We start from the raw sequence: 27,048 nt of genomic DNA, 5'->3' as shown, positions 1-27,048 counted from the left end.
AGCGATAATTTCAACCATATACTAAAGTGAAGAGGATTACACAAGGAATTCCCATTATAATTCAGCTTTAAAGATTATCAACCTATGGCAAATCATGTGTGTGTGTGTGTGTGTGTGTATGTGTGTATGTGTGTGTGTGTATGTATATGTGTATATATATATATATATATATATATATATAAAGCAAAATGCAGACATTGTATCATTTCAGCTGAGCTCTTCATTAATAATTTTCAGAAGGTACATACAAACAAGAGTCCAGTCAAGAAGCCAATGCATCAGTTGCACATGATAACAAGTGTAAAAAAGTTGAATGGTGAAAGTACATTAAAAGCCAGGTGTAGTGGCAGGTGCCTGTAGTCCTAGCTACTCAGGAGGCTGAGGCAAGTGGATCACTTGAGCCTACAAGTTCAAAAGTAGCCTGGGCAACATAGCAAAACCTTGTCCCAAGGAGAGAGAGGCGAGGGAGGGGGGGAGAATAGTAAAGATTCTTAAACCAAATTAGTATCATTTTCAGTGCATGTTATCATAGGTTATTATGAAGGTCTCCAAACATTGGGAGTGGTATGCTTGGAATCAAAATCCAGTCATAGTTCTGTCATCAGAAGCCTATGAATGTGTGCAAAAATACACAGGGTCTACTTATACTCTGGTGACTCAGGGGACCTTTTCTCCTAATCCTTCTCTCACTATTCTTGGGACTGTGCCTGAAACTTCACATTACTCCCTTTGATTTGCCAGCACTGCAAGGCCTATTTAAAGCAGGACATGTAGGATATTATCAATCGTGAACAACTTCACTGTTTTAAATAGCCTTTTTCTCATTACAAAAGTAACATGAATTCATTATAATTTGGAAAATATTAAGAATCCCAAAGGATATATTAAGCACCCAAAAGTCAAGGAGCTTTTTATTTTTAAAAATTTTTTAATTGACTAATTTTTAATGAAGAATGGAAGGTAATAAAGTGAACATAGAAATTTGGGGATTGCAAGTGGCAAATACTTTCAAATTGAGACCTTTAAACAAAAAAAAAGGCTTATAAAACTAGGTCTATAGGTAAGGATCAAATCAAGCATATCTCTGTCACACCCATCTTTAATATCTCTAAATGAATCAAGATGTCACCAGTACACCTTTTTGATTGGATGAAATGTCAAGGATCTTTCTGAACACCAATATTTAGTGCATTTTTTTTTTTTTGGTAGGCACATAAATATGTTTTTTCACCAGCAGGGGATATTTTATGTCTTTAATCTGTTTTCAGTACTTTATAATATATAATAAATGTACTTCTATATGATTATTCTTTCCAAAATAATTTTAATTTTTTTGCAAAACATTCCATTGTAAGAGGGATAATACATTATGTCTTTTGGAGGACCAAATATTTTCTCTCACACCTTTACATTTTTAAAGCTACAACTCTATACATATCAGGGTTGATTTACTTTGAAAATAAGCAAAAGAAAGAAACAGTGTGGTCCAAATGTATGCATATTTTTAAGATCTCTTATTTTATTTCTCTTGTATCCTTTTACCAACTATCCTTTAGGATAATTTTACCAAATTATTCTCCTAACCATGGTGTATATATGTACTCATTTCCATGCACTCTTACCAACATTATTTCTTATAATAAAAAAGTCTTAGTTTGGTGGGTACAGATATGCACTATTAACTTTTGCTTATTGACTTAAGTCTTAGCTCAGAATAGAGTCCCATAAGTTTGACTAGACAGTGTTGGTGGTTAAGTTTGATTAGACTGTATGTATGCACGTATGCTCACACAGAGAAAAGTGTGAGAAAGGTGAAGTCTCCTTCCCTCTCTCTCAATGCCCAGAAATGCCACCACAATTCATTACAATCCAGTCAAAAGAACACCAGATCTATAGAAAACCAATTTTTTTTTCAGGTCATGTAAATATATGCATCTCCACCCTTCTGCTTCTATTTCCTTATTAAAAAAATAAGAATAACAATATTCCACCAATTTTACCTATCTTGAAAGTTTACTGTGGAATTCAATCAAATCATGCACGTAAAATTATTTTGTAAACCTCAAATGTTACAAAGGATGATGCAGGAGAATTAGATTGTAAAGTTGGGAAGTAAGATCAAAATTGAGTATAATAAAAATTACTTAGAATTTCCTTAAATTGCTTGAGTGCAGGAAGATATTCACATTTTAGAAGCTCATAAGAACAAAGACTGTCTGAAGAAGTGCTGAGACAAATATGCTATCTAAACTGCCAGTGGAATTGCAGCACTCTTAACATTTTCATTTCCTCTCTCTTTTTGCCAGGTGCACAACTGACTCTAAGATGGTAAGTATGATGCAACTTTGTTATTGTTCTACGATTTTACATTGGCAAGTTAAGAAACTTCTCTGGGCCTCTTTATTTGCCTCACGGTGTGATTCAGGAGGATCAGAGTTTCATGCAGTGTTTCATATATCAAATATTTTCCAAGTTTACTATGCTCACAACATTCCAAGCTGCTCTGTTGATTGGGGACGGGGACAGGGGGTAGCGGTGGTGACTGGGAGAGCACAAGGAAGGAGACACAGTCTGATCACAAGAGGCTGGCGAGTGGTGAGGCGGTTCTTTGATTCCCTTTTACGGAATGCAGCAAACGTTTGGGGAAATTATGAAAACTCTTGTGTTTTGTTGTACCAGCTTCAATGCTGTATCTGATACAGATTAAGTTACTTTGTTTCCTTGTTTGCTGCTAATGTTGCTAATTGTTAATGTTGGTTAACTTTTTTTAAACCTCGGCTTTTTTTTTTTAATTGAAAAAGTAATACAAACACGGGCAAATTCAAAATAAAAATTAAAAAAAGGAAGACGAGAAGTCAATCTGTCTTCTATTACAGAACCCCTTTCTCCTCTCCACACCTCCATCCCGACTCCTATTCAGAGGTTATCACTTCGTCAATTCTTTAAAAGTAGTTATTTTAAAGGTGATATCTGAGATTCAAACGTTAAATACTAAACTACATTATCTCAAGTTCGTTCCAGCTCTAAAATTTAAGTTCGTATTTTTTGCAGAACATTATTGCGAGTGCAAAAGAGACAGCCTCGTCTTTGTCTCACAGGGTTGGTTGGGGGAAAGAATGCAAACTTAATTCCTGAAGTGCAGAGGATAGAACTCAAGTACTTTCATGGTAGGTAGTTTATTTTCTGATTAAATAAAGGCCCCGTCCAGGATGTACGCTCCATAAAGGCAAGAACCTAGCCACCAGATCTGCACGTTAGCCCTACTACGCAAAAGGTGCTCGCTGCGTAGACATCTCTAGTCCTTCCAAGGTGGCCGCCCCGACCTTAAAATGGGAACCCGACCGGGTGCCGTCACTGGCTCTGAGCTCCATTCCACCCACCCATGGCGTTGCAGCGCCGGACCCGCCCCCAGCGAAGGCCCCACCAATCCGGAAAGGAAGACAGATTTGGCCAGGCGAAGGGCGTGTTCGGCGGGCCAAGGTGCTTGGTCCCTATGTTATCACTCGACTCGGTCCACCGGATTCTCACACGGCAGCCCCGCCCCTGATCATAAGCTCCAAATTGCAAGTGGGAGGTGCAGAGGAGCAAGAGCTGTTGACGCAACAAGTCGGCCGCCAATGAACATTGGGGCGGAGCTTCAGAAACCAGCAAGTGGGAGGGGAGAAGTCTCCAGAGCGCGCGCGCACCAGCCCTCCCGGCCGACCCACGCGGCGCGGCGTGGTGACGCCCGCGCTGCCCGAGGAAGGGGCGGGGCCGGGGCCGGGGCGGGCCTCCACGCTCCTCCCGCCCTCTCTCGGTCCCGACTCTCCCTCCCCATCCCTCCCCCATCTTCGGCCCCGTCAGCGCGGGGGTGCCTTCGTCGTGTAGCATCCAGTCGGCCCGACCCGGCCAGGCCAGCGGGCAGATGCCCCGAGCTGCCGCCGTCGCCACCGCCGTCTCGGCCGGTGGCGGTGTGGGAGGCGGGCGACCAGCCCGCGGCCGCTGAGTGTGACAGACCGGGCCGGGGGCCGCCGTGGGCTCCGGCGTCTGTGCCTCCTCGCGGACCATGTATTTCCTGAGCGGCTGGCCCAAGAGGCTGCTCTGTCCTCCAGGGAGCCCGGCCGAGGCGCCTTTCCACGTTCAGTCTGACCCTCAGAGGGCTTTCTTCGCCGTGCTGGCCCCGGCCCGCCTCAGCATCTGGTACAGCCGAGTAAGTAGAGCCTCCGCCGTCCTCCGCAGCTCCCTCCCGGGCGTCCCGGCATCGACCCTAGCCCGGGACCCCTGCAGCTTCGCGCCAGACTCTAGCTCTTGGTCGGCTCTCCCAGGTGGATGAAATCGCTGCTGCCGAAAATCCATGCGCCTCCCCGCGTTGGACAGACAGCCGCCCACCATGCAGACCCCGCGCGCTCCCTTGGCCGAGCCCAGACTTACTCTCACCTCCCTTCCCTCGTTCCCGGGGAGCAAATGTGTTTAAACTTTCCTCAATTAGAAATCCGGCGGCTGTGGTCTCCCTTGCTTTAAAGGTCTTCTTTTTTTTTTTTTTTTTTGAGTTAGGGAAAGCCTGTTGGGCTTTCCCAGTGTCAGACTTTGCAGGCCTTTGATAACTTAATTCTAGGAACTTAGAGCTGCAGTTATTTTTACTAAGAGTCTGGTTGTTCGACTCCCTGCCTTATAGCTAACTTCCCACTTTCGGGCTAGGTTTTTGTTTTTGTTTTTTGTTTATTTGTTTTCTCTTTACCGCTTTTGGACTCTTGAGAGAGTTGAAGGGGGGTTTGGAGGGGCGGAAGTAGACTCATATCTGTCCGCGCTACTTAAAGCACCTGGAAATAATAAGACTTGGAGAAGGTATGCGACAGAGTGCTGTTTTTGCTTTGGATCTTGGTCATCTTTTTCCTTCTTGTATTTACTTACCGAGCAGATAAGAGAAAAAACTTGAAAAATAAGTGATGGGTGGGATACTCCCTACTCTGTACATGCTACTATAGGTCTGTCTGTAAAAATTTCGGAATTAAAGAGTATAAAAATGCTTTTTTCCTCCGGAGAAGACAGTACTAATCGATGTCAGAATGAAGTTCTCTTCAAAGTTGATTTGACCAAGTGAAGATAGATTGTGACCTTGCCCTTATTAGAACTATGTGAAATACTGATTTTAGTTGGTTAACCCCCCCAAAATCTGTTACCATTGGAATGTCCATAATGTCCTTGACTGTCCTCACAGCTCTAGTAAAACTGATGATAGGATTTAGTTAATTCTTGTTATATCCTCTGTTTGACTATCATAGGTGGACTGTAAATCAGACTGTTTGCCATAAGTTTTTGGCCTATTTTTAAATATATATCAGAACAAAACAGGATGTTATAAAATCATAATACCAGCAATAAGACAATCTGTCCATTGCTTAATTCTATTTTCAAATATGTACATAGTATTCATTTGGTTCTTCAGTGAAATATTCATTTACAAGGTATATACCAGTTGAATAATTTTTAATTTGTTTAGGTGTATATAGTTTTAAAGTACATGCAGAAAAAATAATTAGAACTTGAATTTTAAATTGTTTTTTGAATTTAGTTTGTAATTTCACTTGACAATAACATTGTCAAGCCTAAAATTTTTCTTACCTCTACAAAGGCAGACCTGACTTAATTTTAGACAAAAGAGAATTTAATATGAGGGATGAATAAACTAGAAGACTAAACCACTTTATTCTCCCACAAAAGAAACATAAAAATGGGCCTCCACTTTCTTAATGATGTTATGAATACTAAAAGCATCTATTATTTGATAATTAGATACAATATAAATGCAAGGAAGTTCTGGAATTTAAAAGTACTCATACTCCTTCCCTTTAAACTCCCACTCTAGATACAATTCCTATTCGTGGAAATCTAGGGGGCCACTATTATTAAGATCCACTAAGTAAAAAAATTCTGGTTATCTGTGGGTTCAGAGGTAAGGAGTAAAATGAAATTCAGGAGTATTTTAGGGGAGGCTACATGGTACTGTGGTTTTACATGATGGTTAACCCAGATCTCTGGGGCACAAGCTTTTTCTCTTAGAAAAATCAGATATTGAACCAGAAGATGTTTTTGTTTTGTTTTGTGGTTTTGCTTTTAAATCAGAGAACTCCAAGATTATTTTAAAATCTTTTTTCCGTATTTTTTATTGGTGTATTATAGTTGTACATAATGGTGGCATTTGTTGTTACATATTCATACATCCTCACAGAATAACAATAGAATTTGGCCAATATCATTCCCCAGTATTTCCTCTTTCCTTCACCTCTTCTCTCCCCCTGAACCCTTCTCTCTGCTCAGCTGATTGCTCTTCAATTTTTATGAGACCCTTATCTCATCTGTCTTTTCCTTTTTTCTCTCCAGCTTCCACATCTGAGAGAAAACATGTGACCCTTGACTTTCTGAGTTTGGCTTACTTCACTTAATATAATGGTCTCAAGTTCCATCCATTTTCCTGCAAATGACATAATTTCATTTTTCTTTATTACTGAAAAAAATTGTGTGTGTATTTATGTATGTATGTGTATCACATTTTCTTTATCTATTCATCTGTCAGTGAATACCTAGGCTGGTTCTATAGTTTGCTATTGCGGGTGTGCATGCATCGATAGGGTATAATGACTTTAATTCTTTGGGATAAATACAGAGGAGGGGTGTAGCTGTGGGGTCATGTGGTGTGAACCAGATGATTCTAAAATCTGTGATTATTTGACTGGGTATGTGAGGAACAAGTACCTTTCTGGAATGTCTTTTCTCTCACTGAAAGCTTCCATTTTTATTTTATAGGGAATTTCTAAACTTTCTGAAACTGTGTAAGTTAAACTTAGGTTAACAAATTGTTAAAAAGTAAACTACCACTAGGTAAATTAAAGAACTATCAGTTACATAATTTATAATGAATTGGTTTAAAGTGTTTGCAATAAGAACATGAAAGCTTTGATTTTTGGAAAAGTTGTAGGTGCAAGTAATTTTATGGCATCAAGTGAATTTTGAAGATTAAAGGATTTTATGTAGTTGAAGTCTTACAGCCGCTTCAGAGACAGGGAGAAACATGTTCAAAGAGATGAGAGTATATAATAAGATTTGCTTACTTAAAATTTTATTAGGGCTCACTTAGTAAATTAAACTTGCTAAGAAGGAAAACACTTTAAAGAATTTTTTTTTTTCATACCTGTACATAGGGTAATAAAGAGGAATGCATTTTTAAAAAGAAAAAACTAGCTTTGTGGAAGGAACAAGTATTTATTAGTCTCGGCCAGTTTTTTAATGTCCAGAAAAATTGCGAAATGTTGGTTACCCATGAGACTATGGAAACATTATAGTCTTTAAGAATAATTTGTGTACATTTTGAGTCTTTGAACTTTTATGTACCTCTCATAGATACTATTATATATACTAAGTAGCTATTGGAACTTGTTATGGAGTCATATCTCTCCCTACTTATTTTTCTATCCCAAATTTGAGAAATATACCATGCTGCTGTTATAGACTGTTTATGAACAAGAAGAGTTTCTGTAGGTATTTATTTGACTCTTTGATAGAGACTTAAAACTAGCATATTTCATTGTTAAAGTTTGAAGTTTTTATTGCTTCATTTTCTGTATAATGTGTTAATTTAAGTTTATTTTCTCTACATTGCAGTTCTTAGGAATTCTAAAAAAAAAATTCTAGAGTCTACAATAGGAATCATCCATATATTTTGAAGCCCTCCCAAAAGTTGTTAAAAACAGGTATAGTATGTATATGTTAGTGTGAGGTGGTAGAAGTACAACTTTATTGATGGAACAGTTGATGTATTTCTGTCAATAGTATTATAAACGGATCTTAAGATAGATGCAGTATGGCTGCTTCCTGACCAAAGAAAAGATGTGGACTGCTGCCTCCTGGCCTAAATGAAAGTGATGCTGAGTCGAATTCTGAAGATGAAGCCCCTAGAGAAGTCTGAACTTAACTTATAGGAAGACAAAGAGGATGGGACCGTTAGAGAAACAGAAATCTGAAATTTCCCTGCAGATGGGCCAAAAATGGAAGCAGAGGCCAATGCAAATGAAGAGTACCCATCTGGAATTCCCTTAAATTTGTGAAACAAATTTCAAGAGTTGCATAAAGACATTCTGAACAGAAAACTTCAAAATTCAGAGGGAAAAAGAGAAAATGCTCCATAAATCAGCAGTCCTTAAATGAAATCCAATGACAAGAGCTTATTCAGTCTGTGAAACCAGTGATAGATTTGAGCTCCCTGTTAAAAAGATTGCCAAGTCAGGCCTTGAAAAGAGGATAGTTCAGGCTGTAGAGGAGTAGAATGTTGAGAAGCCTAAAGAACTCAGCAACCAGCTTGCTACTTGGGAGCTTCATGTACAATTTGCCAAAGCAATTGCTTGTCACAAGTTTGTAAAAGCCAATAAGGAGGCTGAAAACTTATAGGCTCAAAAAAAGGAACTTACGTGGGGGTTTGAAGCAAAGAAGAGATGGAAAACCAAAAGCAACATGGGATATATATAATTTGTCAGCATTCTTCACGACACTTGTTAGACTCCTGTGCTCAACTTACTGAAAAGATTTTCTTGCTTATGTTAAATATGTTAGGAAATTGGTAGAAATAGAAAAAAGTAAGCATGAAACTTTGGAGCTGATTATCAACTCTTTTCAGTTTTTTTCTAAGGAGTTCATTCTATTGAAGTGAATGAAATGAAACATTTTGTTATTCGTGTAAGAAATCTAAGCATACATACAAGAAAAAAAGATAGGATTTCATTTTTTTAGACCTACAATATGAAATCAGTTTTGCTTTTCACATGTTTGGTATAGCATAATCTCTAAGATCTTTGTACCTTCTTATTTGTTCTTGGCATAACTACACTTTTTCTGAAACATTTTTAAGACTGGCTTTTGTTTATAATGAATTAGTCATACATGCAAATAAGTCTGAATTGATACTGTCCTTACAAATGTCTTTAATTCCTTTGATGCTCTAACGATTTTTTTTTAATTCTTAAAAAAAGTATTATAAAAGGATTCAACTTTGAGGATGAAGCTGCTCTGTAAAGTGGGATATGGTTTATGATTGACAAGGTGTTGACCAGGGCCTTAGGATTATTCCTTTAATATACTGCTTACCAGTGAATGTGAAGGTCTACATATGTGAACCTCAGAGTGATACCTGAGAGTGCTGTCATTCAAATTAGATATATAGACATATTGCAGTTTTCAGGTCACTAATGATTTCAAATATTTAAAATACCCTCAAGTATTTCTGAACCATCAGTTGTGAAAAATAGCATAAACAGGGAGGATATGAAAGGGATGAAGAGGCATATTATATGTAGAAAATATTCTATTCAAAGATGTTAGTGTGATAATGTGATAAATTCTTATGAGTTATCTCTGTAGGTTGCTAATAAAAAGTTGAAATGGGCACATAATCACTAGGCTTTTGTAAATAAAATCTTTGAGTAACCTTTAACAGAAACTTATATTCCTTTTGATGTGTGATAATAATGGAAAAAACAAGAGATAGATGTCCAAAGAACCAAACTATAGGATCAGGTATAGGATTAACCATCAACCTCAGAAGGACCATTTAATTTAATTCAATTCTCATTTTTTCCATGTCCCCATTTCTTGCCCTTTCTGTTCTATTCTGTTATTGCCTCTAGAGAACTTATTTATAAATTAACTGCTCTAAAAGTCTTCCAGGGTTCACTTTTTATTAAAGAATTAAACTCAATCTACTGAGTTTGATATCAGAAATACACACCCTTCCTGAACTGTTCTTTTGCACCATTTTTACCATTAGAATTTTATCTATACTTGACTTTTGTTGACATCTTTCTTTCTCTGAGTCCTTCTTACCTACCATAACCGTACATTGATGACTATTATTTTGTTTTTCCCCAGCTTTTTGAGGTATAATTGACAAAAATTGTATATACTTAAGGTATACAATGTGATATTTTGATATATATATATATATATGCATTGTGAAGTAATAACCAAAATCAAGCTAATATACGTATCCATCACCTGACAGTAACTTTCATGCCTATAACATGATCTATTCTCATAGCAAATTTCAAGTATATAATACTTTATTATTAATTGTAGTCACCATATTGTATATTAAGCCTCCAGAATTTATTCATTTTGAAACTTTGACCTGGCACCCCCCACCCACCCCATTTCAAACCTAAAGTGCAGACACTTTACCACTGAGCTACACCCCAGCCCTGCTTTCTTAATTTCCTTTTTAGTTTGTTGTTAATATATAGATTATGGTACAGAGAATTATGGATTTTTATATATTTCATATTCTGAAAATTTAGTGAATTCACTTAACAGATTTTTGTAGGGTCTTTAGAGTTTTCTAGCATGTCATCTACATGCTCTTGTATCTAGGGATAATTTTACTTTCTACTTTGAACTTTTGTAAGTTTCACATTCATACTGTATTTTTCCAACTGTATTATAAATTGGAGGACAAAAACTATCTTATTTCATGTTATCCCCAGTGCCTCCCACAAAGCAAATGCTTAATACCTTTTTAGAAATTAATTCAAAATATCTGTACTTTGTGTAGCACAGGATTTTCAAAAGATTTAATAATTTAAAGATTTTTAAAAATATATAGTAAAAAAATTGTAGTACTAACTTATGACTTAAGTTCAGAAAACCTAAAATTAGGGTTTATAGTAAGTGAAGATGAATTAAGTGCAATTTTATTTCATGTAGTTCAAATTATAGTAGAAAAATGGTAAGTGGTAAAGGATCCTACTTTAATTATTAGGTAATCTATAGTTTATCAAAGTTTAAGCTAGTATACTAGTATTCATATAGAATCAAATTTCTGGTTCCAGAATGTGTTTTTATTGACCTGATCTATGGAATAAAGAAAAAGAAGTATATAGACAGATTTAAAGAGAATATTTTAGCCACCTTCAGGTACTCATGAATCTTTGACATAGTCCATATTATGATTGAGCACTCCTCTGGAGTTAACTGTTGACTAGAACCAAATTTAGGTTCTTTGCATGCCTTGTTTATGATTTTTGCTCTCATACAACCTATTCATTCTAACTTTTAAATGTAAAATTCTCATTCCAATTAAACCAGGTGTGGAGGCACACTCCTGTACTCCCAGCACTAAGAAGCTGAGGCAGGACTATAACTTGAGCCCACGAATTTGGGACAAATTGTGAATCCTGTCTGGGGCAGAGGAACACCTCACAAATTACTTTATACTTTTGTCATAAATGGAAAGCTAGGACTGTTTACATGAACAGAAGATTACCTTATGAAGTGATACAGTGAAAACAATGTTATGAAAATACAGTTTCTGCTAGAGGCTCTTACCCCTTTGTTAAAAAGGAAAATTAGCAGATATGTGTAAGATTATTTATTAGTAAACTATCACCTTGTCCAGATTTCCTCCTTATCTAAATCAGCAGGATTGAAGAATTGAAAAAAAAAATTCTTGTTTTTATGTATTTAATAATAGTGCTTTGTATGTCAACTAAAATGGTGATACAGGAACTGCATTAAAACATTTTATCTAAAAAAATTTTTACCTGTATTAGCTTATTAGGCAATTTAATTACAATAAATAAATTTACAATTTAAAAATATTTAAAATTTTTTAGAATTCACATTTGCCACAAAATGAGACAGTTCTTTAATTCAAATTTCTTACTGACCAGTAGGTACCAGTTGATTGAAATCATGGAATGATTCTTACCTTTAAGTTCATTACACTTGCTTTACTTTGAGTTGTCATTTGTCTCTACAAGTTATTTGCTTTAATTTCAGTCGTAAATAATACTTAAATTTGCATGTTAAAGTCCAGATATTACTATGGGTATGTGGTAGAATTCACTGTGGTTTAATTTTTTTTTAACAGCTTTGAGGTATACAAAAATACATGCACTCTAAGTGTACAATGATTTTTTAGTACATTTTTAGAGTTGTGCAACTATCCCCACAATCTAGTTTTAGAACATTTAGATCAATCCTAAAAGTATTCTGCCTGTTTGTGATCAACCTCTACTCTCACTCCAGCCTCAGGAAACCAATGGTTTGCATCTGTCCCTTTGGATCTGACTTTCCTGGAAATTTTATCTCAGTGGAATTATATAATATGCAATATTTTTATGCCTTTTATTTATTTTTAAAATTTTTGTGTGTTCTTTTTAGTTATGCATGACAGTAGAATGTATTTTGACATTTCATACATACATGGAGTATAACTTTCCATTTTTTGTGGTTGCACATAATGAGTCTGACTTTTATTTAGTATAATGTTTTGGGTATGTGCAGGTGTAGGACTCATTACTGAAATTATTCCATTGTAAAGATACATCTCATTTCCAAAAACTCATTTACCAGTTGATGGTATGTAGAATGTTTCTAGTTTTTTGTCATTTTGAATAATGCTGTAAACATTTATGTATACGCCTTTATGTGGACATATGCTATCATTTCTTCTGGTGCGACACCTAGGAGTAGAATTGCTATGATAAGTTTATGCTTAACTTTTTAGGACAGTGTCATACTGTGTTCCAGAGTTGCTGTAGCAGTTTACATCCTCATCAGTAAATTTATGAAAGTTTCTGTTTCTGCATACTCATTTTAGTGAATTTGTAATGGTGTCTCATTTGTGGCTTTAATTTGTATTTAGCATGTTTTCATACGCTTATTATTTATAAACTTTATTTGGTGAAAAGAATTTGAATATCTTTTGACCATTTGGATAATATAGGTGATTTCTTTAATTTATTAAATTTTATTCTAAGTATTGTTGCTTAAGAAAATATAACCTGTCACCATTATTTTCCTATAAAATTGTATACAAATTTTAAAACATACAGAACATGTAGTATCACCTAGATCCAAAACAGTTTTCAACATTTTGCCTTATTATTGGCTTGTGTGTATTTGTGTTTATGTCTGCATATTTGTGGAATTATTTAGAAATTGCACATTTCAGGGTGCTTCACAGGTACCTAAATATTTTGGTGTCCATCTTCTAAAAATGACAATAATATGTAGCTTTGATATAGTTATAAGAAAATTCATAATCTTCTAATATCTGCTAATATGTAGTTTAATTTGAAATTTCCCAAGATATTCTACATGTTACTTGTAGAGCCTTTTTCTTTTTTAAAAACTAAAGTCTACTCAAGATCCATTGCATTGCTATTTTTTTTTTTAATTTCTTAACCTAAAAAGAAGGTAGTCCTTCCTTCTTTTCTCACTTTGTTACATAAATTGCTTTAGTAAATTAGGCCACTTTACATGAAGACCACCGCACGTTCTTTTTTTTTTTTTTTTTTACTGGTTCTTTTTAGTTATACATAACAGTAGAGTTCATTTTGATATAATTATGCAAGCATAGGATATGTCTTATTCTAATTAGGACCCCATTCTTGTGGGTGTACACAATGGTGGGATTCACTATGGTGTATTCATAGTGTACATAGGAAAATGATTTTTGATTCATTCCACTGTGTTTGCTTTTCCTATCCCCCCCACTTCCCTTCATGCCCCCAAATATCTATTGAATATCTGTTTTTCTCTTACCCCTTATTGTAAGTTAGCTTACATTCTACCTTTGGCTTTTGGAGTCTGGTTTATTTCACTTAGCATGCGAGTCTCCAGTTCATCCATTTACCAGCAAATGTCATAAAGTCATTCTTCTTAATGGCTGAGTAATACTCCATTGTGTATATACACCACACTTTCTTTATCCATTCATCTGGGCACATAGGTTATCTCCATAGCTTAGCTATTGTGAATGGAGCTTCTATAAATATTGATGTGGCCGCATCACTGTAGTATGTTGATTTGAACTCCTTTGGATATATACCGAGGAGCGGGATAATTGTGTCAAAGGTGTTTCTGTTCCTAGTTTTGAGGAATCTACGTACTGCTCCAGAGTGGTTGCACCAATTTGCAGTCCTGCCATCTATGTATGAATGTACCTTTCTCCCCACAACCTTGACAACATTTATTGTTGCTTGTTTTCTGATAGTTGCCATTCTGACTGGAGTGAGGTGAAATCTCAGTGTAGTTTTGTGTTTCTCTAATTGCTAAAGATGTTGAACATTTTTTCCTGTATTTGTTGACCATTCATATTTAAGTGTCTGTTCATTTCCTTGACCCATTTATTGATTGGATTGTTATGATTATTATTGGTGTTAGGTTTTTTGAATTCTTTATATATCCTGGAAATTAATGCCTTATATGAGGTACAGGTGGCAAAGATTTTCTTCCATTCTGTAGGCTGTCTTCTCACATTCTTGGAACGCTTTAACAAATTTGCATGTCATCCTTGTACAGGGGCCATGCTAATCTTTGTATTTTTCCAGTTTTAGTAAATGTACCCCCAAAGCAAGCACCATCCCACACTCTTGGTTTAGCTAATTGCTAAAGTTTTTCTGTATCTTTTTACCTGTTGTAAACTAAGTTATGGTTAAAGACTTAAACATCTTATGTGAATACTTTATAGATGATGTGTTATATATTGATTTTAAGGAGTTTATATTCAAGAGTATTTGTTAATGGATAAGTAACATTTCATAGGATAAAGAATAGTAATAAAGTGAATGATAGAACAGCCCGATTTTAATAACAAGGTTGAAAATGAGCTTTAGATATTCTTACTCATTTCTTGTAGGAGAGGGAAAAGTAACCAAAGATTATTGGTAAGCCACTTCCTATAGATGAAGTTGATCATCTCAATTTAATGCCAAGAGCATTAGTATTTGGATTGAGAAATCAGTCACAGTTGCCATTGGCTGTTACCCTTAAAGAAGAGGGTCTTTTGAAAATTGAGGAATGTTTGAAATATGAAGTTAATTATTCATCTTTACTGATGAAGTGTCAGTAAAAGAAACTACATGTTACTGATTATAAGTGTCCTATATCTGTTTTGAAAGCAATACCTAATGGATCATCAACAATTAACCAGAAATCCTTTTTGAGAAATCCTCTAACGTATATTAGAACTCTTTCCTGCCTTTGTAAACAGTATTCAGTATACTTGAATAATGGCTTATTTATTTATTTTTGGATATTTCTTCTAAAGGTAAATTTTATGTAATATGTGAAATCCTGAATTTAAGTAAACTTTGACAAATGTATATACTTATGTAACCACTATTTTGATCAAGATTCAGAACATTTTCAACATTCCAGAAGGTTCCCTGTACCTACTTCAGGTCAGTCTGCTGCCCCTTCCTTCAAGCAAATGGTAGTTTGCCTTGGTCCCAGCCCTGCACAACCAGAGTTTGTCCAGTCACAGAGCTAGTAAACAAATGTCAGATCCAGTATTTTAACCTTGCATACAGCCTTCAGTTGTATTCTTAATCCTTATATTATATTCCCTAATGATGTTTGTGGGCTGAATAAACTTTGTGAACTGGCCATGGAATCTAATCACCACTTATAAGGAATTTTCTTATAGAAAAAATTATTTTAAAGAAGTTCAACAATCAGCTTACAGATTCAAGTACTAGAACATAACCACTTTAAAAATTGGTTAGCTCAATTTAAAAATGGACAATTAGTTTGAAATAGGCATCTCTAAAGAAGATACACAAGTAGTTCAGTATGTTTATATTGAAAATAAAAGATGTCCAATATCATTCATTATTAGAGCTGTGTAACTCTAAACCAGGAAATAATACTTCACATTCACTAGAATGGCTACAACAACAACGACAAATAACAATTGTTTACAAAGATGTGGAGAAATGGAAACCCTTGTGCACTGTAGAAACCGCTTGACAAAAAGTTAAATGTACAGTTGTTATGTGACCTAGCGATTCCATTCCTAGGTATATATCCTAAAGAACTGACAGAAGCTATTCAAACAAAAACTTGTACATGAATTTTCTTAGTATCACTATTAATAGCCAAAGATGGAAACCACTCAAATGTCCATCAACAAATGAAGGGATAACCCCAAAATGATATGTCTCTAAGGGAATATTATTCAGTCATAAATATATGAAATACTGATAAGCAGTACAACATTAACAAACCTTAAAACAGGCTAAATGCATGAAGCCAGACACAAAAGGCCACATATTTTATAATTTCATTTACATTAAATGTCCAGAATTGACAAATTCATAGAGTCAGAAAGAAAGATTATTAGAAAAATTATTAGTTGCTGTGGGTCAGGGGAAGGAGAAAATGGGGTGTGACTGCTAATGGATACAGAATTTCTTTGGGTAGGTATTGAAAATATTTCAGAAGTACAAAGATGGTAATAATTGGACAAGTTTGTGACTATAGCAATAACACCCTAATAATTTTACAGTATAAAAGTAGTTTAAAAAGTTGATGGTGTTTAATATATTAGGCACAATATATACATAAAGCTACTTGAAAAATGTAGAATAGCATTTCTTGAAGGTAATCAGAAAAAATATGAGGTATTCTTGATACTATATGATAATGTAGGGGAGATGAGCTATTTAAATAAGCCTGGGAAATATACTATATACTGTTGAAAATTTACAGTGTTCATTCACTTGTTGAAGATTCATTTAAGCTATATAGTGAAGAAACAACCGTATTTTTAAAACTGAATTGATCTCCAAAGCTTCATCTAAGTTAACAAATCACCAGTTATGCAGAGCCTATTTCAGTATATGTAGTATGGAAACAACTAGCCACATATTATTAAAAATTCTAATTCATTGAGTTGAATAAAATTTAAAAGTTAGTTTTCTTACTTAAACTAGCCACATTTCAAATGTCCAGTAGTCATATGTGACATATCTATTATGTTAAAGTGTACAAATATTTCTGTCATTGCAGAAATATTTTATTTGATAGTGTTAGCAAAAACTTGCAGTTTGACATACACACGTAGGATGTTTTTATTTGCTCTTAATACCCCAGTTCCCAGTTATTATGGATCATTTACAGAGAATATTATGAGTAGAATCATAATGCCCCCAAAAGAGATAATGTTGAAATCCTAATCCCTGACATTTTAGAATATGACCTTATTTAGAAATAAGGTCTTTACACAGGAAATCAAGTTAAAATGACATCATTAGGATGGGTCCTAATTTTATATAACTGATGTCCTTGTAAAGGGGAAATCTGAACAAAAATACACGTACACATAGAAGAAAGACTGTGTGAAGATACTAGATCTCTCAGGTAAAGGGAGCAGAGCAGGAGTGGAGGTAAATTTCTAAGCTAGCTACTCACCACATCTTGCCTCTCCAGGTCCAGGCAGAAAATCCCAGTCCCCATCAGAGTTTTTGGGACTGAGTGTGCTAGCTTTTTTGTACGTGGACCTTGTGACTTGCCAAATGTCTGGGAATGAAGAGGACAATGCCTAGTGCACACATTGGTGACAGCTAGGAGATGGGAGTGATACATCTTTAAGCTGAGGAACACTAAGGATAGGCAGTAAACACCAAAAACTAAGAGGGATGAAAGGATCTTCTTTTAGAATTGTCAGGAAGCATGATTTTGCTGACGCTGATTTCAGAGTTTGAGCCTCCAGATGTTGAGAGAATATTAATTTTTGTCTTAAGACACCCAGTGTTTGGTACTTGAACAGCAGACCCAGGAAACTACTACAGAGAACATAATAGTTATATAATCTTGAGTATTTTGAGTGAACTAATTTCTTTTTTTCTTTCTTTTTTTTTTTTTGTGCTGCTGGGAATTGAGCCTTAGGCATGCCAGGCAAACTACTGTACCACTGAGCTACATCCCCAGCCCTTGAGTGAACTAATTTTGAAAACAGTTATTAAGATTTAAAAGATCAAGCCAGAATCCAATTTTGCAGATATTCTCCAAGTATAGCCATAACCTTAAATCTTTCAACATTAAAAAAAAAATACTAGTAGGCATGTAAATACCATGGATTTGCAGTCCATTGAGAACATAAATGTGTTATATGATTCTCAGTTTAATAACTATTGACGTTTGTATTACAGTTTATACAGTTTTTACAGTGCCTGTTTTACAGTTGATATAGTACATTGAATTGGACTATATATGATTGGAGACCCTCTAACCCCAACGTTATTCATTTTGAAACTAATTTTCTTTATCAGAAAATTTAATTTCTAAAATTTTTTCTGAATGCATATCAACAGAATAGTTAAATAGTATATTCAGTTAGTATAAGAAGTGAGTAAATTATAGAAGAGTAGATATATAATCACAACATTAAAAATAGTGGGTAAGTTTTTGGAGAGCTACAGATGCATGTAATTAGGGTCACTCAGGGAGCTTCCGAGTTGTGGATAGTGAATCATTTCTTAATCTGGTGGGTTTGTAGGTGTTCATTTCATTATCATAAGTATGCTACATGTTTACATTACATATTTTGTTAAAATCTATACCATCTGAGTTAGAAAAACTACTTTGACTAAAGTTGTGTATTACTAGGAATTTATAGATAGGTATACCCTTTCATATTCTTTATGAATAGTCAAAGAATATAAAACTCATGAGATTAGTTGATGTAACAAAATTAGTAAGAAAACATATTTAATAGCATGAAGCTTTACAAAAGGATTTGTGGATAATCTATGGACCATATTTTATATGTTGCAAAGTTTTGTTTCTTATTGTGTTTTAAGAAACTGCATTTTTAACTAAGCAGCAGACTTTACATACACATGTATTTAGAAACAGGAAGAGTGTTGTAGTAGGTAAAATTGTGTCCTAGCTAAGTTTTTGTTTTCATGGAGTCAACAATTGAGGGACTTTAAACATGTTGATTTCTGCCATTTACAGAGCAAAGATAGTGCTCATTAAACTTTGTGCAAAATGCAAGTCAAGAGGTGAGATTAAAGAGTAGCAGTTGTGTGCTGTACATCAAAATTTAGCAGTCTTAGAAACCCACATTATTGTATATTACTCTGTTTGTTTCAATATGGGTACGGAATAGAAACCTCAGATTTGGTGTACTTCTGACTCGCAATGCTAAGAAATGAAATTTTATTTTTAGAAATGAGAAATTTATAACATATTTAAATGTTGAAACATTAAGAAATGAAAAATTAGTAAATGGTAAAACATACCATGATTTTTAAATTTTGTCACTCAGTACTAGACTAATTTTACCATTATTAATAGACAGTTTATTATTAATGCCAACTATAATGAAGCTCATGTTTAAAAAAAAAAAACCCTTTTCTGTTTGGAATTACTAATCTCCCCTTGGTCTCAGTATTTAAAAAAATCTTTCAAAATAATCAGGTCAAAGAACCAGAGAGTTCAAAATCACACACAAACAAAAGTAAAATAAAAAATAAAAAATATATGTACTCCTGATTGTATCTTATATGTATTTATTGAAGTTGCTGCACAGATTATAGCTCCTTTTTTAAAATTTCCATTTTTAAATTTCTCTTTTCTTCCCCCTCCTCCTTATGTACTAATTCAGATGTCTGTTCTAGGCTTTTACAATAGGTTCCAATTTGGTCTCTCAAGCAGTATTTTCTTCTGTATTCAGAAAATTTTATTTTCAAAAAGACCATCCAAGATATCTTGTTTTTAACTTTTAACAGCTTTCTTGAGATATAATTGACATAAGTTGTACATGTTACTTGTATAATTTGATCAGTTTTGACATGTATACATGCATTAAGCCATCCCCATCATCATCATAATGAGTGTATCCATTACCCCTAAATGTTACCTCATGCCCCTTTGTAGTGTTTCTCACTGCCCTCTATCCCCACATAATCACTCATGTGCTTACTTTTTCTCTTTGTAGATTAGTTTGTGTTTGCTCGAATTTTTATTTAAATGGGTCATATAGTGTGTACTTGTTTTTTGGTGCATCTTTCACTTAACAAAAAATAAATTAACATTGGTATAATTAACCACAGATCTGATTGAAATTTCCCCAAATTTTTTAAATTGATGTTCTTTTTCTATTTTAGAATTCTGTCCATGATCTCACTTTGCATTTAGTTATTTCTTCTTCATCCCTTCCAGTCATTAACAGTTTTTCTCATTCTCCTTTTTATTATCTTGACTCTTTTTGAAGAGTACTGATTAGTTATTTTGTAGAATGTTTGTCATCTTAGGTCTGTTTGATTTTTCTCTTGAATGGACTGAGTTTATATAATTGTTGACAAGATCACAAAAATGTTGTTCCCTCTCCATATTTATCTGAGAGCTTATGATGTTCTTACTGGTAGGTGATGTTTACTTTGATCACTTGGTTAAGTTATTGTCTGCCAGATTTTTCCACCATGGAGTTACTGTCTTTCCTTTTGTAGTTAAAATTTTTGAAAAAGTAACTTGGGGGAGATAACAGGCAAATCTTATTTCTCCTGGAACCTTCCTTTCCTTCCTTGCTTTTCCCCCATCCCCTGCCCCCACTGGGCATTGAACCTCTCAGGGAGGTTCTCTGCCACTGAGCCACATCCCCAGCCCTTTTTATTTTTTATTTTGAGATAGGATCTCACCAAGTTGCCCAGGCTGACGTTGAAGTTATGTTCCTAGTATCTTAGATTCTCGAGTTGCTGGGATTACAGGTATGTACTACTGTGCCTGGTTTCCTGGAACTTCTTCAGTTAATTTGAATCTCGTCTGCAGTTATTAGTAATATATGGTGTCCACCTAGTTATGATTCTCTGCCTCCCTCTTTCCTATCACATTTACTAATTGGAATTCTGGTGTGAGAATATGCTGTCCCTTCTCTTTCAGTTATTCCTTTAGTTATATCAGTATGACTTAATAGATAATTTATTCAGTTACTTATGTCAGTCTGACTACATAGATATTTATTCCACCTGGGCAGAATCTGATACTGTAATTATTTTGTTTACCTCTTTTATTAGATTGTTCATTTTATTAGATTGTTCTTTTACCTCTATTATTAGATTGTTCATTTTATTCCTGTGTTTTAAGAGTCCTTTATGCACTCTGGATACAAGTCCTGGATGTAAAATTTGGTTTGCAAATATTTTTTTCCAGTCTGTGACATATCTGTTAACAGTGTATTTTGAGGAGAAGTATTTTTTATGAAGCTTATTTTATCAATTACTTCTCGTTTGTGAAACAGGCCTTTTGTGTCTTATGTAAGAAATCTTTGACCAACCCAAGACCACAAAGGATTTTCACTTATATTCCTGAACTTCTATGGATTGGGTTTTGCATATTGGTCTATAATAATCTATAAATTGATAGGTACAAGAAACAAAGTATGGATTGAAGTTCTTTTTTAAAAACTGTAAAATATATTTTAATATATCTATATATTAACTTTTATAAAATATAGTATGCAGATATCCTATTGTTCTAGCACCATTTGTTGAAAAGATGCTCTTTTGAATTAGCTTTGCATCTTTCTATTGACTTCTCTACTTTTGGACTCTGTTTCATTGATCTGTTTGTCTCCCTTGATGCCAGTATCACACATTCTTGATTACTATAGCTTTATTAAAGGTTTAGTCTTCTAAGTACTTTTTTTTTGGTACCAGGGATTGAACTAAGGGACACTAAACCACTGAGCTACATCATCAGTGCCCCTGCCTTTAAATTAAAAAAAAAAAAAGTTTAAAACAAGGTCTGGCTAAGTTGGGTAGGACCTGCTAAGTTGCTGACACTAGCTTTGAACTTTTAATCTTCCTGCTTCATCCTCCCAAATCACTTGGATTACAAGGTTGGGCCACCTCGCCTGACTTTAAGTACATCCTTTTTAAAAGTTGCTTTGTTATTTTAACTTCCCTTGCAAAGTCAAGTTTATTTTCTAGATTTTTACAATAAATTCCTAATTCCTATCCCCCACTGTTTTTATTTTCATCCACTGCAAATGACACCCAAAGTACTTGTTTTTAACTTTTACTTGATGCCAAGAGTACAACTATTAATGGCTAGCAGTTTTGATGTTTGGAACCTTGTTGGCTTCTTAGAAACCTGTATATATTTCACTTGCAGAGATTAACAAAAAAGACTTTAAGGGATGACCTGTGTAACTTTAGAAAACCAGTATTTTAACTCTTTATTGTAAGGCTAAAATAGGAGAAATACATAAACAATACTTTCTTTTTGGCAGATTTCCCACAGGGATGTAGTTAACCATTCAAAACTACTTGATGTATATACTAGGCTTGAGCAAAGTAAATAAATTGTATGAAATAAGAGCAGGGTTTCTTACTGCCAGAAGCTACAAATAACCAAGAGTGCCTTCTAGAATGAATGCCAAATGTTCTGGATTATAGTCAGAGGTGATAGTAGAAATTCCTGTGATAGATATATATAAAATACATATGTGCATATAGAAAAATATATAGATATACGTATATAGATATACGTATCTGTATACATTGGAATATTTCCTATTATGTTTGCTGAGATGGCTTATAACTAACTATAGCAGCAGATAACTCAGATCTCCTTTTTTTTTTTTTTTTAGTTTTTTTAGTACTGGGGATTGAACCCAGGGGCACTTTACCACTGTGCTACACTCCAACCCTTTTTATTTATTTATTTTTTTGAAGTTTTGAGATAGGGTCTCACCAAGTTGCTTAAGGCCTTGCTAAGTTGTCGAGGCTGGTCTCAAACTTGTGATTCTCCTGCCTCAGCCTCCTGAGTCGCTGTGATTATAGGTGTGTGACACTGTGCCTGGCTTCAGATCTCATTTTCTAAAAAGTTTTTAATAAAAAACATAAAACTGGCACAATGGTGCATGCCTCTAATCCCAGTAATTTGGGAGACTGAGGCAGGAGGATGGCAAAGTGGGCATCTCAAAATAAAAAATATGAAGGGCTAGAGATGTAGCTCAGAGTTAGAGTACCTCTAGGTTCAAAAGAGCACTCCCAGGAAGAATGGCTGACTCAAGGGCTGAGGAAGGGAAAGTGCAAGAATGACCTTGGAGCACATTATAGTTCCAGAACCTTAGAAACTGAGGGTATGCCTAAGGGACCCAGGAGTCAGCCTGAAATATAATAATTGCTGCAGGGAAGATCTGCTAATGAATTCTAAAATTAATGTCTGAGTTTATAAGGAAAATGGGATATTTGCACAGGCTGAGGGGCATTCTAAAAATAAAAAATATGCCAGAACTCTACTCTTTAAAAAAAGTGGCAATGTCATGAAAAATGAAAGACTATGAAACTGTAACAAATTTGATCTCAATTAGTAAAAATTATAAGTACTCTAAGGTAGAGAAGTTGATGTCAGGATTTAAATGACTAATAAAATCATATTCTTGAGCTAGGAAGGTCCTGAAAACCTAAACATTTGGTTCAGTAAGGCAGCAGGGAGAGGGAATCTTAGCAGGTAGTAATAGTAAGGGAATGAATGACAGAGTAGTGGAAGGTTGACAAGCTGTAGCCTGTGGTGTCCTGTTTTTGTATAGCCTGTAAGCAAAGAATAGTTTTTATCTTTTATATTGTTTGAAGAAGGAAAAGAAAAGAATATGTGGCAGAGACTTTATATGTCTCACAGATCTTTAATTGTTTTCTCCTTGATCTTTTTTGGAAAGTTATCTGACACAGAAAAATGAATGAATGTGACTATAATTTTTGTCCAATTTTATAAACTACTGGGAGAAGGGTCCTTGATTATAATTGTGTGTCTTTTTTTCTTTTAATGATGATGATACATTCTTTCATATATTTTGAAGCTTTATTAATAGATATAATTATCTATAATAATTATAATTGTTTGCCTTTCTAATGAATTTATCATTTTAATAGGAAATTTTTCCTTATATATAATAATGTTTAGTTGAGCATTATTTTTTCTGAATTTTATCATTCCAGTTTTTATGGTTTACTGTTTACACATTTTTCTATTCTTTCATTTTCCACCCTTTTATATCATTGTATTCAAAGTCCATTTCTTGTAGACATCATGTAGATGAGTCTTAGGGGTTTTTTTGGTTAGTTATCATAAATATTTATGTGGTTAACTGTATCTGTGTGTTAGCTTTCTGTTTCTGTGACAAAATACTTGACATGAACAACTTAAAAGGAGGAAAGATTTGTTTTGGCTCATGGTTTCAGAAGTTTCACTGCATGGTCATGTGACTCCTCTGCTTTTAGGCCTGTGGTGAGGCAGAATATCATGGCAGGGAGAGCATAGTGAAGCACATTATAGTGCCAAAACCATGAAGGAGCAGATGGAGGCCAGAGAGCCAGTTAGGTTCTTTCGTATGGTTTCTATTTCTGTTTTGAGATTTCTGCTTTTGTCTTCATTCATTATGAGTATTTTTCCTTGAACATGTTCATAATACCTTGCTTTAAAATTTACGTTAAATTTAACTTCTGGGTCATACCTCTCTCAGTTTCTCTAAAGTTTTTTCTTTTGAGTTATCCTTTCTTGTTCCTTCACATGCTTATTAAATTTTGACATGTCATTTATGATATACCATAAATTATAGAGACAAATTTTGTTATGTCCCTCTAAGAGTGTTATGGCCTCGAAGGCTGCTACTTTATCTCAATTTAGACTTTGAATTCTATTTCTCTTGTGGTGGGCAACTTCTGGTATCTTCCTTTCATTTCTCTCAACTGCCATCTGTTGTTTTTTCATCAGATGCGGTAGTCTTTCCCATGCAGGAAGAAGTCGTTCCCATGTAGTTTAGAGTAGAGTTTACATGTGAATTTTTGAGATCGATCTTCCCTGAGGCACCCTTTCTTTTAGAATTTCCTCCATAACTTTCCAGCAATAATAGCAAGTCTTAATTTTGTTTGTTGCCTCAAGTCAGTAAATCTACTTCTGTGACCCCTGAACCAGATACAGATCCAGATACAGATTGGATTGTAACTTTAGGCAAAACGCTGAAGATCTATTAAAATACATATAAAATGTGTGTGTGTGTGTGTGTCTACCATAGATTTTATTTTTTTATTTTGAGACAGAGTCTCACTAAGTTTCATAGTACCTCACTATGTTACCGAGACTGGCTTTGCACTTGGAATCCTCCAGCCTCAGCCTCTTGAGCCACTGGCATCATAGGCTTGTGCCACTGAGCCTGCCAGATTTACAGATTTTACCTGGTGGCTTGTCTTGTCTTTCAAGATAGCTAATTTCCAATTTTTGCCTATTTTAGGTTGCTTTCCAATGCTTTGAAATACTTTGTTTTCTAGATTCTTGTCATTATCTCCAAGAAGGTTACTTGAAGCAAATTTCTCTGCCATTACCTGAAGCTACTTCCTAGAAAAAAACTTTTGAATTTCCTTTTCTGTATTATTTCCCACATCCATAATGCAGATTATTAGCTAAGTATATTTTATTTAGATAATACTCTTTGCTTTAAAGCCCAGCTTATTAGTCATTTCTTTGGACATTGTGCTTTTGGTGTCATTTATAAAAAAGTCTTTGCCATACCTAAAGCTGTTTAGATTTTTCTACTGTTATCTTCCAGGAGTTTTACATTTTACATATAGGTCTGGAATTTATTTTAATTAGTACTTATGTAGGGTGTAAGATGTACATCCAGATTTATTTTCGTGAATGTCGATGTTCATTAGTTCTAGCAATATTTGTTGAAAAGACTGTCTTTTCTCCTTGGTAGTCTTTGCTCCTTTGTCAAACGTCAGTGGAGGGGCTGGGGTTGTAGCTCAGTGATAGAGCCTTTGCTTCCCCCTTGTGAGGCACTGGGTTCTATCCTTAGCACCACATAAAAATAAATAAGTAAAGGTATTGTGTCCATCTACAACTAAAAATATCTTTAAAAAAAAGATCAATTGAATGTATTTACATGGGTCTATTTCAAGACTGTTCTCTTTCTTTGATTGATTTTGTTTGTTCTTTCACCAGTACCATTAACTTTATAGTAAGTCTTCAAGTCAGGTAGTATCATATTCTTCAACATGTTCTTCTTCAGTATTGAGTTGGCTCTTCTTCATCTATTGCCATTTCATATAAAATTTAGTTTGTCAACATCCACAGAATAATTTGCTGGGATTTTGACCGTGATTATATTTAATCTGTAGATCAAATTGATCTGACATGTTAATAGTATTAACTTTCTGTTCATTAAAATAGAATATCTTTTATTTAGTTCTTTGATATCTTTCATCAGAGTTTTATAATATTCCTCATGTAAATCTTACATAAAGTCTGTTAGATTTGTATACCAATTATTTCGTTTTTGAGAAGCTAGTATAAAGGGAAAATATTTTTTATTACAAATTCCACTTTTTGATTGCTGGAATATATGAAAGTGATTGACTTTTGTATATTATCTTCTGCAACTTTGCTATCATTGTGTATTATTTCCAGAGGTCTTGATGTTCTTTTAGAATTTCTACATAAATGATCATGTTATGATAAAGACAGTTTTACATCTTCCGTCCCAGTACATGTATATTTTATTTCCTCCTCTTGTCTTATTGAATTTGCTAGTACTTGTGCTGTTGTGTTGAAAAGCAGTGGAGCACAGGAACATCCTTGCCTTGTTTCTGGTCTTGGTGGGAAAACTTAGAATTTCTTTCTTTAAAGTATAATATGATATGTGGATCTTTTGGTAAGTGTTCAAGTTGAGGAAGTTCCCATCTATTCCTAGTTTGCTCAGAGGATTTTGTTGTTGTTGTTTGTTTCTTTGTTTTTATCATGAATGGTAGATATGTCAAATGCTTTTCTGCATTTATTGTTATAATCATGTAAATTTTTCTTCTTTAGCCTGTTGAAGTGATGTATTTATTTTCTATTGTTGGGCTAGCCTTGTGTGTCTGGGATCTAACCCACTTGGTCATGGTGCATGATTCTTTTTATACATTGTTGAATTTGACTTGTTTATATTTTTTGAGAGTTTATGTATCTATAGTCCTGCGGGATTTTGGTGTATAGTTTACTTTTCATGTAATGTCTTTTTCTGGTTTTGGTATTAGGAGAACAGTGACCTTACAGAATGAGTTAGGAAGTATTTTCCCCTAGTTCTATTTTCTGGAAGACCTTATAGAAAACTAGTATAATTTCTTCTTTAAATATTTGGTTGAATTCACCTGTGAACACATCTGGGCCTGGTTCTTTCTCTTTTGGAAGGTCATTAATTATTGATTCCATTCTTTAATAGAGGTGTAACACCTTGTTTTTCTTTTTGGTTGA

At 34.6% G+C, this 27,048-nt stretch overlaps 1 protein-coding gene, 1 non-coding gene and 1 pseudogene across 2 annotated transcripts in view; 2 read left to right on the top strand and 1 right to left on the bottom strand.

Annotated features, from left to right (window-relative positions):
• The first annotated feature begins 3,761 nt into the window (after nt 1-3,761).
• Ric1 (RIC1 homolog, RAB6A GEF complex partner 1) overlaps nt 3,762-27,048 on the top strand; it is a 107,617-nt gene continuing 84,330 nt past the window's right edge. Inside the window, 1 exon segment of the mRNA XM_053743299.1 lies at nt 3,762-4,189. Within this exon segment, the coding sequence (XP_053599274.1) occupies nt 4,046-4,189 (144 nt within the window). The 5' untranslated portion in view covers nt 3,762-4,045.
• LOC124964758 (protein FAM204A-like) lies at nt 6,925-8,499 on the top strand (annotated as a pseudogene).
• Nucleotides 14,283-14,387, bottom strand: LOC124965093 (U6 spliceosomal RNA). Its single transcript, XR_007105099.1, has one exon. It is a non-coding gene; the product is annotated as a U6 spliceosomal RNA (small nuclear RNA).

The sequence above is a fragment of the Sciurus carolinensis genome, chromosome 14 (genome assembly GCF_902686445.1).
Source record: "Sciurus carolinensis chromosome 14, mSciCar1.2, whole genome shotgun sequence".
Taxonomy (NCBI): Eukaryota; Metazoa; Chordata; class Mammalia; order Rodentia; family Sciuridae; genus Sciurus; species Sciurus carolinensis.
Note: the sequence above shows the minus strand (reverse complement) of the source record. Positions and strands in the feature narration are given on the sequence as shown.